Consider the following 15,410-nt stretch of genomic DNA (forward strand, 5'->3'; position numbering starts at 1 on the left):
TTTTTTTCTACTTGGGTTGCTGTCTCACTGAGTCAAAGGTTGATAATCTTAGACGTTACATGGAAGGTAAAGTACATGCATGTGTTTGGACAGACAGCGATACGAGGATAGACCAAAGTTTTCAAACATCGTTATTATGTTGGCCCATGGGATGTGTAAACAACAGTTTATGTATGTATGTAACAATTTATTTCGAATATGATCAATTTTACGGTATTTCTCTTTAAACAATGGAACATATAAAATGTATTCATTTACAGAAAATAAATATTGTTTACTTGAAATATATACATACATGATACAAATATACCATTTAGCCTATTTTCTTTCACAACTGAGCAAAATGCTGACCTTGCATATTTAAGGGGTAATAATACTAACGTAGGTGTCTCTTTGAAAGAGATTTTTTAACAACACAAGCACAATATATTTGAAAAAAGTACAAAACACAAACAAGTTTTACCTGAAATTTAAAAAAATTGAACACTGTGCAGCATTAATTATCCGATTTTTTTTTTATCATATTCAGTATATACATTATATATCAGATTTATTCAAACAGAAGCAAAAAACAATTGTCAGATTAAATCAGACAGATTCTATAAATATATTTTTGACAGAAATAATTATACAGAATAAGAGAATAATTGATTTTGATTAACTAGTTGCCCCCTCCAGTTTTACTTATTTATATTTATATATCTTGTCCCTTGTATTTATAACAAAGTACATTTCACTTATGATAAGGCCCCGCTCTAGTAATAACAAACAAGCAACTCTTGCTGTGAGAACACAGACTAAAAATATATATAAAGTCTATTAAATACTCCTTCGTGTGGTTTTTCGTGGTAATAAACATCTTAATTTGAAGCTTTGTTATAAAATCCCTGTTACGAACAATATTTTGGAAAATAAGTAATAAAGTTGAAGCAATATTAAGCCTTAAAAATGATATGGTATTAAAAACTCGATGAAGGGCCTTATTGATTCTTGAAACATTATTAATAAACAAGACATTCTTATTGAACACAATAAGTTATCCCAGATATACGTACGCCCTTGCCAAAGTTTAAAATCTATATCAAAAGCATATGTTACAACTTACAATGTTATGGTTTGTAATAGATAACATGGTTAAAGTATACAAGGACCATGTCCATATCATAAATGTAATAATTTGTCCTCTTTAACAAAATTATGGTCATGTAAAGGAGAATCGTCGTATAACCATGGAAGTAATATTTGAAATACATGTATAAATTAACCAACGTTTATACCAACTAAACATGTTATATGTAGAAAAATAATTAGTTTCCACAATTTAAAAACAAATTCTTTTTCACGTTTTTATCAAATAATTAACAATGTACAAGAACAGACTAAGTTCAATGTAAATTTCATAAAATCCTAATGCTTTATAAGGTGGCATCTTGATTGCACTTAAGGGAAGACAACAAGAAAAGCTGTAAAATGGACGACACTGCAGCACAAAATGGCTGAGAAGAAAAATGGACGACACTGCAGCACAAAATGGCTGAGAAGAAAATTTGACTCATTTATTTTCAAACATGAGTTTATATGAGATGATGATCCAAATAAAATATATATATAAGAGATTATGATGCTGGTAATATTTTATCTTATATTTTTATAATATTGGTCGCAAATTCTCTCTGTCATTTTTCGGGGTGAGGGGGATTACTCTACCTAACTGTGGATTCTCCCTTTCCTTGAGAATTTATTATTATTTAATAATCTGGATTAAAAAAAATGTTTTTATTTTTAAGGATTTTGTTCATATTAAAAATGTTAACAATCAAAACTGTTACTGGACACATTTTAATATTTAGGAGTCTATGTATATATTTGTGTCAATTTAGGAAAATACGTTAAAAATAAAGTTAAAATTTCATCCCTAATATTCAAGAAGACAAATAAAATTAAACATACAGTTCTGTATTGTGGAAAAAATTGCACCTTTTACAAAATGTATATTGGCACTATAATAAGTATACTCAACAAGGAGGTAACAGTTGAATGAATATAACTTTCTAAGTATCATGTCTATTATAAATAAAATCTTCGTATAACATTTCCATCACACCATTTTCACTGCATAAATATTGATCAGGAACCCACTCTATTTCAGGATCTGTTTCCGGTATTATAATACATAAATAATGTTTTTTCTTCTTTGTATCAAAAGGATAAAATGTTATAGGAGAAAAATGTTTGCCGTCTGCAACAAAATCAATCAGTTTTCTATAAATTTTTGGATAACCATGACGTAAAATGACCCCTCTCTCGCGCAATATTCTTTGAATGTTTATGAAGCATGTCTCACGTGCATGTCTATCATCCATTTGACTTTCAGATGAATATGCATTGACTTCCGTTACAAAATGTAAGATTAAAACAGAATGCATATCCGTTCCCAGCTTGGGATAAAAATAAGTTGGTCCACAAAGTCTCAATTTGGCACATCTTTGAAAGGAGGAATAATTTCCCCTTTTATTAAACGAACTTTGTGTAGGATTAGAAACTGAAACAAGTAAGATATACTTTAGATTAGGGTTATAGTTTTCCACGGCTGTATTCATTTCTGCGAAAGACTGACTAATATGTTCATCGTCTCTAAAACACTTTTGAGTGACATAAGTCGGTTGGTCTTGTATGTTTGGATGTCCAAAACTACAAAAACTTTCAGCTGACCAACTTTCACGGAACGTCAATTTTACACAACCTTTTCCATTTTCTGAAAATCCTATTCGCGCTATTTGAGAGAGGTGAAACTGCATATCTGGATTTTTGTTACAATATTTAATCACTCGCTTACACAAATCTGATATCCTTCCGTATATACATGAAATCTTGTGAATATGCCAGTCCTCCGCTCGACAAAAACGGCTACAGTAGTATGATGAACAAAAATGACAAGTTATGAAATAGTCCTTAGCATTTTGAAGATAAGTAGCTTCCCGGCAGTTTTCACAAAATACTGTTTGTCCGGCAGTGTTTAAATTATCATTATAAATGACCAATCGTTTAATTTCGTGATGAGAGTTAAATGTATTATGTTTCTTGTATATTTCTATATCATAGTCCAGTTCTCGTGAATACGGAACACTATTCCGTCTCGATAATATATCGCCCGAGGAGCTAGACCTCTTCTCTATGGCTAATAATCCATCTATTACATCCTCTAAGGATTTACATTTCTTATGTAAACTTTCTCTTTCATTGTGTATTCCAGTAAATGTTTTATGACAATGTGTATTGGGCGTGTCCACTGTAAGCAGGTTTCCTACCATATCGGAATGTTGAGAACTAACGGTGTAAATGGGACATTCTTTCACTATTTCACTTACAGCATCATCAAAACTCCTGCTATACTGTGGTTTCTAAAAAAAATAACAAAATGTATTACAATTTAGGCGAAAACTTATAATTCTTTTAATAATAACATTACAGAATAGAATAGAATATTAGAATAGAATAGAATTAGAATAGAATATCTTTTATTTCCATAAGAGGTACCCTCAAGGGGCATAGTGCATATACATTTATGACAATATATAATATTACATGATAACAGGGACAAATATCTATATATTCCTAGTATTCTGTTTATCTATTGCAGCTAGATTGCAGTCGTCAAACGTGTATGTAAAATATCTAAAAAAATTTAGAGTTTTTTTTTTTTCTCTGTCAAGTTTTTCCTTCGACTATCCTACTTTTTAAAATACCAAATAAATTCTTCTTTGACCAAGAGTATCGATATAACACATATCGACTGTGTTTTTGCCAATACACATTTTTCTGACTGATTAACTTAAGGAAGGAGTTTTACTTTGCTGAACGCCCCGTTGCATATAGTTCATAGTTTTCTTGAGATGAGCAAAGTATCGACTGTCACTATAGGAAAAGATTATTGGATGTTCGGTCGCCACCAGGAATCCCTGGAGTAATTTTATTGTTTTTTTTCAGTCGATGATAGGAACATGGCCACTCAATACACGTTGCATTGTTTTAGCATATATATTGGTATGTATGTATACAATCCACATAGCCAAACAGACTCCCTTCAGGATCCATTCGGTTGCTTTCAAATGCAAGTGTTTGTTTTGACATATTTGACGCGTTTATTTTCATGTGAATTCGGTTGTGAGAACATGTAGTGGATCATATTCAAGTCTATTAATAAACGAATTAAAAACAACATGTAGGTTAGGGGAGACATAATTAACAATTATTAACATTTGTTAGTATGCATCCATGCATGCGTGCAGTAATCGTCCAAAACATTATGAAATATTTGTCACTGGACGTATAGTTATCAACAATCAATCCATGCAGTTTAACACTCCTTATTAAAATTTAACTTGAACATTTATGAAAAGTGTCATGCGCGGTTACGTCTTTTAAAACTTAAATCTGATATTTAGAATAAGTGATGATATTTTTCAGACGTCACTTATAATTGATATATTTGAGATATAAAAATAGCATGAATGAAGGTATAGGTTTGGCAATCTCGTTTTAATAAAAGTACATGTCAATGTCTTCATATCATTGATTTCGGCTTTTCTTCATACAGTTTACATTGGCACATTAGTCTTTTAGTACAAACATATTAAACATAGTTATCCCATTTAAAGTTCAGTTATAGTTATTTCTGTAACTTAAGAACATTTATCTTTAATTCTTTATAGTTGTACAGTATAATGGCCCATTGTTGAAGATTGTGTATAATTTTTTGTAAAAATGTAACTTTTTTTTATCCTGATCTTGAAAACAGAATTACTGTGACGCATCAAACTTAAAACTTTAAACGACATCAGTCACCTGGAAAATCATCAGTATCTTTGACTTTTTAATCTATAAAAATATATTTTCAAATGGCCTCCCGTGTTTAGAAGTATCAATTTCGATCTCTTTAAAAAGAAATGGATTTCTCTATTAACATGATTAATCTAATGTAATTACCCTAGCACAGATCCATTTACAAAATGTTTCACTTTAGACTATTTACAATGTAGTTCTTAATAATGCCAAAAGTTACGAACACATGGAATAGAATGAAAAAAGTTCAAGAGTTATCCGATTTTCGTCTGACAACAATAAGACGAGAGAAATAACAAAAAAGAAGGTTAAAAATAATTAAGTTATAATGTTGTATAATTTACATGCATTGTCGCAGGCAAAAATACCCTTATCTTTAGCTTCTTTTTTTTTTTATAAATGTTGGCGATTAAGTCCTCGATTCGTTTTAAGGTCATAAAAAAACACTTTTTTCCATATTCCTAAGATTTGACAAAATACTTGATGTTTAAAAATATTTTTGACCACCGTGAGACTGAACCTTTATATGTTGGCATGCTATATATATGTTATCCACAGTGTTAGTATTACCAATATTACACCATGCAGACATGTTATGATGGTAGTCGTGGGTTAATAATATTAGATTTTAAAGGTCTTACCGACTTTGCTTCCACCAGACTCTACAGTTGAGGGTTTCTGAGGTCGTCGAAATGCTGATTTTAGGCTCTTCGACAGACTACTATACCTGCCAGATTTTGAATTATGCTCAGTTTGATTTTCTGCCGTATTTGATATTTGAGGGGTTACTTTTTGATCTTGTATTTCCGGTCTTACGACTTGGACTGGTTTGTCACCTTCAAAAGTCGTTTCTTTCGGTTTACGTACCTCAGCTTGTCCGACAGTTCCATTGAAAGTTGTCTGCACGCGTCGTCCACTGCGAGGTGACGTCGACATCGACTGAACACTTACTGGTGCTGTTTGGCGTAGTTCGGGTTCGACACGTCCGACATTTTTATTTTCTGTCGTCTTCTTCAGTATTGGTTTCGCGGGAATAATTGGTTTCGTAGCTGATGTTTCCGGCGCTGCTGTAGATTTTATTTGCGAAGTTATCGGAGTGACAGATGTAGGAGATATAGGAGTTGTCGGAGATATAGGAGTTGTCGCAGACTCGATACTTTTTGCAGTAATGGATGTTGGAGACGACGGACTAGTTGGCGAACTTGCTAGCGCTGTGGGCAATCTTTTTCGTGAACTTTCCTCAAACATAAGACGCAGTTTAGAAAAAGGCACAATCGGTATTGGCATGAGTTCCTTAGCCTTGTCTTTTTGTCTCAGTTTATCACTTGGCAGTTGAACACTTATCGGTGTTGGCGATTTTTCTGGAGTGGTTTGTAATTTTGGCGCTCGAAATAATTTAGCGCTTGAAGGCGTAACGCGAGTTCTGATCACGACAGAATTTGAAACAAAGCTTACTGACGGGCAGGGTGAAGAGGTAATACTAGGCGGGTATGCATATGATGATGACGAAATCGAATCTTTGCGCGGTGAACTATACAAACTCCATGTACTTCCGCTTCTTGAGACGCTTGACTTTTTATACCAATCGGGTATATTAAGCTTCTGCAAAGATTTTGTTACTCGTAATTCGTGTACTGACGGAACGCGTCCAAGTGTTCCCGGACGCGGGGCTTCATCGTTATCATCGTCAATATTAGTTTCTAAAGTACATAAACTTTTTGATTTCGGAACATTACGATCACTAAAACGACTTTTAATTTCTTTCTTGGTCTTTGCCTTTGATAATGATCCTATCTCACTCATGCTTGCTGTTCTCTGCAATGGGAACTGAAATTCAAAATCATTTTCAAAATCAGTAAAAATTTGATATTCAGTTGTTTCACCTGAATCAATATCAGTTTCAACGAGAGAAGTAACAGATCCATAGCGCATTAAACTTGTTTCTAAATTATCAATAGAGAGTGTTCGATCCATAATTTCTTGATGTTTTTGGGGAGTGAACATGCAATTTTCATGTAACGCACAAATATCCGGTTTTTCTACAGAACTCCTAGAAGAATTTAATGAGTTAAAGTCTAGTTTGTCATAGCTTTTATGAGTTCTTGAAGACCTTGGCAGGCTATTTCCCCTTCTTACGTATCGCGGTTTCCGTTGTGCAACTTCCTCAAATGAAGTTTTATGTTGCTGAAATTGTTCTTGCATTTTATCGGAAAACAGATTCTGTTCACTTAGAAATTTCTGCCTAGAAGCAATAATTTGCTGTCTTGACCTCGGCAATTTTAACGCTTTTTCCGGAAGCACAACCGCTACGCTTCGGGTATCTTCTGGAGACATTGGTTGCTGTAAAACAGACACATACGATTTGCTACGTTGCTTTTGTTGTTGAATTCTAGCTTTGGTTCCTCCTTTGAAAAATGACGGTTTAGCAGCCGATGATCTATCAATTTGTCCTTTAACTGAATGTAAAAGGTCAAAAATTTGAAGTTTGCTATTTTGTTGAGGACTTTTGTTACAATCTTCTGTGCTGTTAGATTTACTTTGTTCCGAGTCTAAATCAATCCCTGAATCGTGTGCTCTGGATAAAATATCTATACAAGGCTCTAACGATTTTTCAAATTCCTCTTTTTCTTGCAATTTGTCATTTTCTAATTTATTAATTGCTAAACCATTAACTATGACGTTTAGTTCTGGTGTAGTGTTAGTTACTGTACACTGACTTACAGCCATTAACTCAGAGATTTCGTTTTTGTTAACCTTGGTTATCTTTTGTTCACTTTCCGTTCTACTATTTCCGTTTATATCTTTTTCCTCGTTCTGTAATGAAACGTTATTTGATTTGAGACCCAAATTTATTGATAAATCGATTCCACAGGCTTCATTCAGTAAATGAGGCGGTGAATTATTAATGTCAGAACTTGAATCAGAAGGTACAGTTTCATTTGTTTGTAAATCCTCTTTAGAATCAATAAGTTTCTGTTCATTTTGATCTAAGCTGCAATTTTCCTTAAAATCATTCTCGTCTATGAAGAGTTCAATATTCTCTAAATCTGAAATTATAGGATCTCCGTCAGTAAAGTCTTCGTGAATTCGTAATTTGCTTTCGTTATAAGAGTTTTTGTTTTCAACTTCAGAATCTACAACTTGCACTTCTTTAATATTCGCCTCTACATCATGTGACGTAATGTTACTAGTAATCGGCCCAGGTTCTCTTTCTTTCACGAATACTCGCGATCTGAATTCGGTGCCTATTTCTTCTGTACGTGTAAATATGAATCTTCCGTCATCTGATAAGCCAGATTCACAGGGACTTTGAAGTGAAGGAGAAGCTAATCCAATAGAGTCAAGATTTTCAAAAGTATCGAAATTACGCAAGTTACCGTTATCTGCTTTGTTGAATGTCGCGAAATCAGGCAAATTGTTTGATTCACCAACAACAAGATAAAATGAATCGTCATCAGAATCACAGTAGTCAAATTCGGCGAAATCATCTTCGTATGGATTGTATTCACGGGGTCCGACGTCATCACCGAATCTATCTTCGAATTGTTTGTCTGGTACTTCATCAAACTGACTGTTATCAGAAATGTGCAGTTCTGTTTTTTGATTTGCAAATGTAGTTTGACAAATTAATTCTTCAACAACATGATTTGGTATTTGTTCTGAAATGATTGCGTCTGTTTCATTATTTCCCTCATCCGAATGTGTCTCATGATCGTTTTCAATGTTAGTTTCGCTCACTGCTTTTATGTCTTTTATAAAATCCTCGTAATTTAAATTTGTTGGCGTTTTCGAATTTTCAATTTCTTTTTCCAATACATCATTTTCCGGCGTTTTGTTAAGATCGTAATTGTTTGTTGGTTTTTCATCACTTCCGTGAATAAAAGCAATAATATCTTTTCCATTTAGATTGTCGGATATATTCGATTCGTTGTCGGTATAAATGAAAGACGTCGGCTTGTTTGATTCCTCGACCACTTGAATTTCAGGGGTGTCTCTCGAATAAGATTTTACGCTTACAACCGTAATAACAGACCCACTACTACAAGATTCATCGGATAAATTTGCATATTCCTCATCAATTGCACGAGTTCGAATTATCGGCGATGGTGGCAAACTGTCAGTACTGTCGGAACTTTTATCCGAATCATAACCGTCGACGTTTTCCTCGTCACACTGATCGAAACATTCATCTATGTAATTATCTAGTAAAGTTTGATGATCGTCTGTTAAATCAGCTTGACACAATATGTCACTAGTACAAGTTAGATTTTTATCACTTTGATGTTTGACAAGATCTTGACTTGTTCCTTCGGGCTCATTGTCGGTAGGAACTTTAAATGTTATGTTTACATTTTCAACAATATCATCGTTTTCGTCGTCACTAAAATCGTCCGAATCCTCTTCCATAATAGGTTCTAAACCCCCACCGGAATAAAACATATCCTCTTCTATATTAGGTGGCTCGTAAATCCCTTCAATCATTTCATCTTCGTCGGAACTACTACTACTTTCGGTTTGTCCGTCATCGACTATACTTTGGTATTCTTGATTCATATACAATTTTTCTAACATTTCGTGGGATGCGGGTATCGGACTTAACTGAATATCGGGATCCATTTCGTCAGATGACGAAGAGTCTGAAGTTCTTTTTAATGTAAAATCTTTAACATTCCGTCGGGTGTGGACTGTATCATACATATCCTCCTCCCAGCTATAGTCTCCCCATGTGGGAGTTTCGTCGTCATCTTTCTTTGGTTCACTATCTAGAGAAGCATATTTTTGAGAACAGTTCAATTCGCTGTTTTGTACTGAAGTTATATTTTCATCAATGGGTATTTCGGCAGTTTCTTGTTTTTCTTTATCGTCAATATTGGGCGGTCGTACCCCTTCTATAGCTCTGGGGAATCTTGGGCGGGTGTCTCCGTCAGTTAGTTCCTGACCTTCTGCTAGAAGTCGCCAGGAAAACACGATAGTTATTATAGCTGCGAGGGCTGAGGTAACAAATCTTTCAAATGCCCCGTCAGGAAGCGATCCAGAGCCTTCCATAGATGATAACGGCTACCTGAAGTTACCGGTTATGTCGAACAGGTGTATTGTTTACTATACCTTTCATAAACGAAAATCCATTAAAAGTTATTCCATTATTTTTCACATTCATACATAATCCATGTTTTGAGCATAATTCATAAATCTGAAGGTTAATTTTGATGTGTCGCCATTTTTACTTTTTACAGGTAAACAAAAACACACAGGTAAATCCCACACAACTGTATAGACGACAAATTTAGCTCACGGTGAAATTCCTAAATCAATAAATGACCAATCATAAAGGTGTACTGCAGTCATGTGGCGTAATCTTCTACGGATCATTGGGCGTGTCGCATGTCGAGTATTTTTGGACTTTAAATCTCCCGTGTAATTATATATTAACACATAAACATTCTGTATAGAAATATTGACGTTTTGTATACAATTACAGTAATTTGTTTATATTGGTCAATTTGTCACCTCACTGACCTAACCGTAATTTCATTTAATGTCTTTTGACACTATAATAACATTAGCGGTATCCAATTAACAGTCAATTCTTACGTCTGGTGGCTGCATAGTCCAATTCCTCTAATCAATATGATTGTCTATATAATATTTCCTCTTCACAAAAACGGTCAGTATTTTCCAGCTACAAATGTGAACTGCCACATGTTAATTTGACCACAGGGTGTCCGAAAATGAAGAGAAGTCGCAGTTGATTGTAATTTGATCAACTATCCATAATTGCAGTTAGGAGGAGGCGGTATCAGTTAATTGTCCGTATATTACTTGCAGTTGCAAGGACACGAAATTAAATAATTATGCGCACTTGCTAGTATCGAAATTCGAAATATAGAAGATACCTATTCAAGTTCCATTTCTCTCTGTATATGCTTCTTGTGTTAATCCTCACGAACTTAAAAGCTTAAATCAGTTGCATGTATATATATTTTCTTGAAGTATCATTTGTATTTTTTTTATTTTAGTGATTTGAAAATATGTATATCCGCTATCAAACAGAATAGTTTTATGCCAGTGTCGCCCTGTTACCCTATCGAAATGTTAATGTTTCGCATAACTTATATTTATGACTCATATGTTAATGAAAAAGTATTTCAGTACTTGTCACTTCTATTCTAGTTCCTTTGTTATCTATAGGTGCACCTCACATGCATAACACGTGCGAAGAATCGGATATGCATAAACAATTCATTCATGTTGTCAGTATTAAAATTTCGTATTTAGTTTGTGCCTTCTTCTGATTCATCCTTTGTTTTTCGTTGACAAAGTTTATCGGACATCTCTCTTGTGAAACTAAATAATTCAAGTTATCCGAAGTCAACAGTATTCAGTCAAGATTCGTATTTCGGTTGTGTCCTTCGGTTTTTCATCGATTAGAAATAACCATTTAAGATCTCTCATAAACAAAAGAGTTCAAGTTATCCGATCTTCAATAGAATTCAGTCAATATTCGTATTTCGGTTGTGCCATCTACGGATTCATCCTTATAGTTTTCATCGATGATTTAACATTGACGATCTCTCTTATAAACACAATAATTCAAGTTATCCGAAGTCAATAGTATTCAGTCAAGTTTCGTAATTCGGTTGTGCCTTCTATTGATTCTTACTTCAGTTTTTCATAGATAAAATACACATTGAAGATCTCTCTTATTAAGCAAAATAATTCAACATGTTCAAGTTATCCGAAGTCAACAGTATGCAGTCAAGTTTCGTATTTCGGTTGTGCCTTCTATTGATTCTTACTCCAGTTTTTCATAGATGAAATAAGCATTGAAGATCTCTATTGTTAAGCAAAATAATTCAACATGTTCAAGCTATCCGAAGTCAACAGTATTCAGTCAAGATTCGTGTTTCCTGATTCATCATTCGGTTTCTCATCGATGAAATAAGCATTGAACAACTCTCTTATTAAACAAAACAATTCAAGTTATCCGAAGTCAATAGTATTTAGGTGTGTCATACAAGATTTTTGCTGTATATTGACTATCCGAGTCGTTTGCTATTTCGAATGTTTCACAGGCAAAGCATGGTCTTATTGAACTATAAGCAACTCAAATGGTACAATTAACGATCGTCCATTACATGACAAAAGGTTTTGTGCTTAATGAGCTTGATATGGATCGGTTACTTCTCTGTCAACTTACTACATCTAAACATTATATATTACTCAATGAAAAAAAAAAATATACATTTAAATCGATTTTACCAAGGAAACCCAATGCAATGCAACACCTGTTAATTCATCGATTTATAGGTATAAATATACTTACTGTATAATCGGATAACAAAAGATAACGATATATCATAGGGTTTTACTGTACAAGTCAATATGTGACACATCATCTGGGATGGAGAGAAAGAGCGAGACACTCTACATTCAATGTGTTCAAGATCAATAAACGTGAACTTCGGGTATTTCATATTCGTGAAATCGTGAAACATTGTACAGTCTTGTGCGCTTCGTTCCCTAGACGTTTTAGGGGGGGGGGGGGGGGGGCTTGAAATAACACCTTAATATATTTTTCAAACAAAAAAAAAGGGTTGGTCACCCAGTGAGTGTGTTACTATTTATAGTCCTTTGTCCTTATTTGTAAAGTAGCATTGCAACTTTCGAGACCTAATTGAAGGATTATATTATATTTACATAGTCAGTACTTCCATGGACTGATGCACTGAAGAAAGAATGGCCTTTAACAAAAAAAACGAATCAGATTTTACACCGGGTGAGCTTCCACTGTTATGCACGAATCACCCAATACCAAAGTGACGCAAGTCCCCATTGTATTACATATACATGTATACATGTATAGAAGTGTTATCAATTATCAGCAAACAGTTCAGAAGTGTTATCATTTATCAGCAAAAGTTCAGAAGTGTTATCATCAGCCAAAAAAATCAGGTTTTGCCTATTAAACCAGTAAAAAATAAAAGATAGTACATCGATTCATAATGCCATATTAAAGCAGTGAAAATATATCAATTTGGTGACAGAAAATAGACCCAATAAGTATTTCATTCATACATAACTATAAAACATATTCTAAAAGTGTTACTGCATCTGGAAAAAATATGACATTATTCCTTTTTATTGCTCTTTTTAAAACAAAAGGGAACATAAAATATTTTTGTATTTATACTTCTGTGTAAATCAAATGTAGCCTTCTCATATCTTCGAGCCTGCCCTCAGATATAAGAAGAATATATTACATCTACATCAAATGTAGCCTTCTCATATCTCAGTCGGGCCTGACGTCCCTCAGATATAAGAAGAATACACATCTGCAGACACACATTATTAGAAGGTGTCACGCGCACGTCCTCATCAACTCAACACTTATGTTCTTCTCCGACGTCCGCCGTGATAATGGTTTTAACATCGTTAATATCTATCATGATCTATGGAGATCCCAGGGGATGACGAGAATCTGATTGTTAACATGATTTACATTAAAAGGCGATAAGAAACGATGATGGTAGCAAGGAAGGTTTACAAGACTGATAACATTCACTTTAATTAAATGAAAACAAATTCCCGATAACAGAAAACGGGTACAGCAGAGATATTTTGATCAAACTATATCAAATGAAATGTTTTAAATGGATGATTTCAGGCTGTTGAATCTATGATGGTCACTTTATATCTTTCACGGAATAAGTCACTTATCATTAAATTTTAGACTCGTTATTTTGTATACTTGTTTTGCATATAGCGCAGAAATAAGTAGGACTTCAAGTTAACCAATTAGCAACGAGCGCAGATGCTATTTCTATAAAGTTATTGGGAATGACAGTTTTCACTGTTCAACCACATATTTCTTTTTATACTTGCTGATTTATACGTTAAAAATCTCCAAACTTGTTGGGACGCAATCTTAAATTGATGGCATCGTATTTAGAAATTATCAAAGTAATCTTTACACAACTCGAAACGAAAATCAATTATAAACTGAAAACTGAATAGAGAATCATCCTAAAACTTCGCTATATATATTATAGGCAGTGGCTATTCGTCCGGCTAGCCGGACAAATAGTCAAAAATGTCTATTCATCCGTCAAGCCGGACAAATAGCATTTTTACGGTTTTTCGCTATTTGTCCGGCCAAAAACATAATGATGAAGATGAAGCTTTGTGTTTTGAAGGTTTTAAATAAAGCACGAGTTGATTTAATTTTTTTTGTCAAACATCGTTTTATGAAAAAGAACTCATTCTAACAAAAAAAACAAAAAACTATACATTTGATTCAGAATTTTTTATTCTAAGATTCTAAAGGATTTTGTGTAGGAGGGGGGATGATTCTCTCTTTTGTAGTTCTGCCTATGAATTTCATGTAAGGTAAATAGTCGGGCCAATCATTATTGGCTTTATCTATGATTCCAAAAGATCCTGAATTTATTGTTTCTGTGAAGTTTGGTTAAAGGAAGGTCCCCATATGATTATACACGATTCTTCATTTAAATTGTTCGGCGATTTTTAATTCATAGGAAATTAGAGAAAAGGGCAGGCACGTGTAACCTGTCCCCAAAAGTAGGATTTTGTTTTCGATAAGATAGTTTTAGAAAAAAAATGTGTATTAGATACAACAGAAAAAAAAGGGGTGTACCCCAACCCTGGTGTCTTATTCACAGTCAAGGCATATCAGTATGTTCATATATCTCCGTTGTAGTATAATAACTTGAAAATAATGCATCCAAGCAAGTTTGATATAGTATTTTTCATTCAAGCAAGTTTGATATACTATTTTTTCCGAATGCGTTTTGTCTCCAGAAGGTAAATGGGGGTAAATCATCAATTTCACTTCGATTTCAGGCTTATTCCTCACAGTTAACATGTGCACGCTATTGTTCTGGAATCACTCCTATATACATTTGTTTAAAGCAATCACATTCTCTCGGGTTTTCTCTATGACATCTTTAAATATAAGTAACGATCTCCAATTCTCAAAACGTCCATTGCATACGCGCGTGTTATCCGACACCGCGTGTGTTATCCGACACCTCATCCGGACACTTTCCGCGTCACATGACACTTTTGTTGATATTGAATATTTGCGCATCCGCAGACGGATGGCCGGACGAATAGAGATTTTTAACTATTCGTCCGGCTAGCCGGACGAATAGACACTCCGTATATTATATGTGCACCAGTAACGATGGATAGATGAGACAATAACAATATCACTATTTTTTCTGGCAAACGTAAGAAAAATTAAATAACGGAACCTTAAAACTAACGTTTATTTGACAAAACTAATACAACTTTTGTAAACGGCGGGAGATTTACATTTGCAAGGACATTTTTTTCTAGTTTAACTCCAGCCAAAGGCTGTATTATTTACCCTTCAGATATGTAGTATAACATTCAAAATGTCATTTGAATTTGACACTAGATTAAATCTTATAGCCTCACACAAAGTTGGATACACGGACACAGATAAACTTGTTTACTTGTGTATTGTTAATATGCACCACTAGATAATATAAGTAAACAGGTTTATTTACTTTTCAATAGATAAA

General features: G+C 33.9%; 1 protein-coding gene across 1 annotated transcript; it reads right to left on the reverse strand.

Annotated features, from left to right (window-relative positions):
- Positions 1–222: 222 nt before the first annotated feature.
- On the reverse strand, positions 223–10,949 carry LOC134708132 (uncharacterized). The gene is made up of 2 exons (XM_063568440.1): positions 5,484–10,949; positions 223–3,401 (listed from the first exon to the last, which is right to left on the reverse strand). The coding sequence occupies exons 1-2, from the start codon at positions 9,886–9,888 to the stop codon at positions 3,388–3,390; spliced, it is 4,419 nt and encodes a 1,472-aa protein (XP_063424510.1). The 5' UTR covers positions 9,889–10,949; the 3' UTR covers positions 223–3,387.
- Positions 10,950–15,410: the final 4,461 nt, after the last annotated feature.

The sequence above is a fragment of the Mytilus trossulus genome, chromosome 2 (assembly GCF_036588685.1).
Source record: "Mytilus trossulus isolate FHL-02 chromosome 2, PNRI_Mtr1.1.1.hap1, whole genome shotgun sequence".
NCBI lineage: Eukaryota > Metazoa > Mollusca > Bivalvia > Mytilida > Mytilidae > Mytilus > Mytilus trossulus.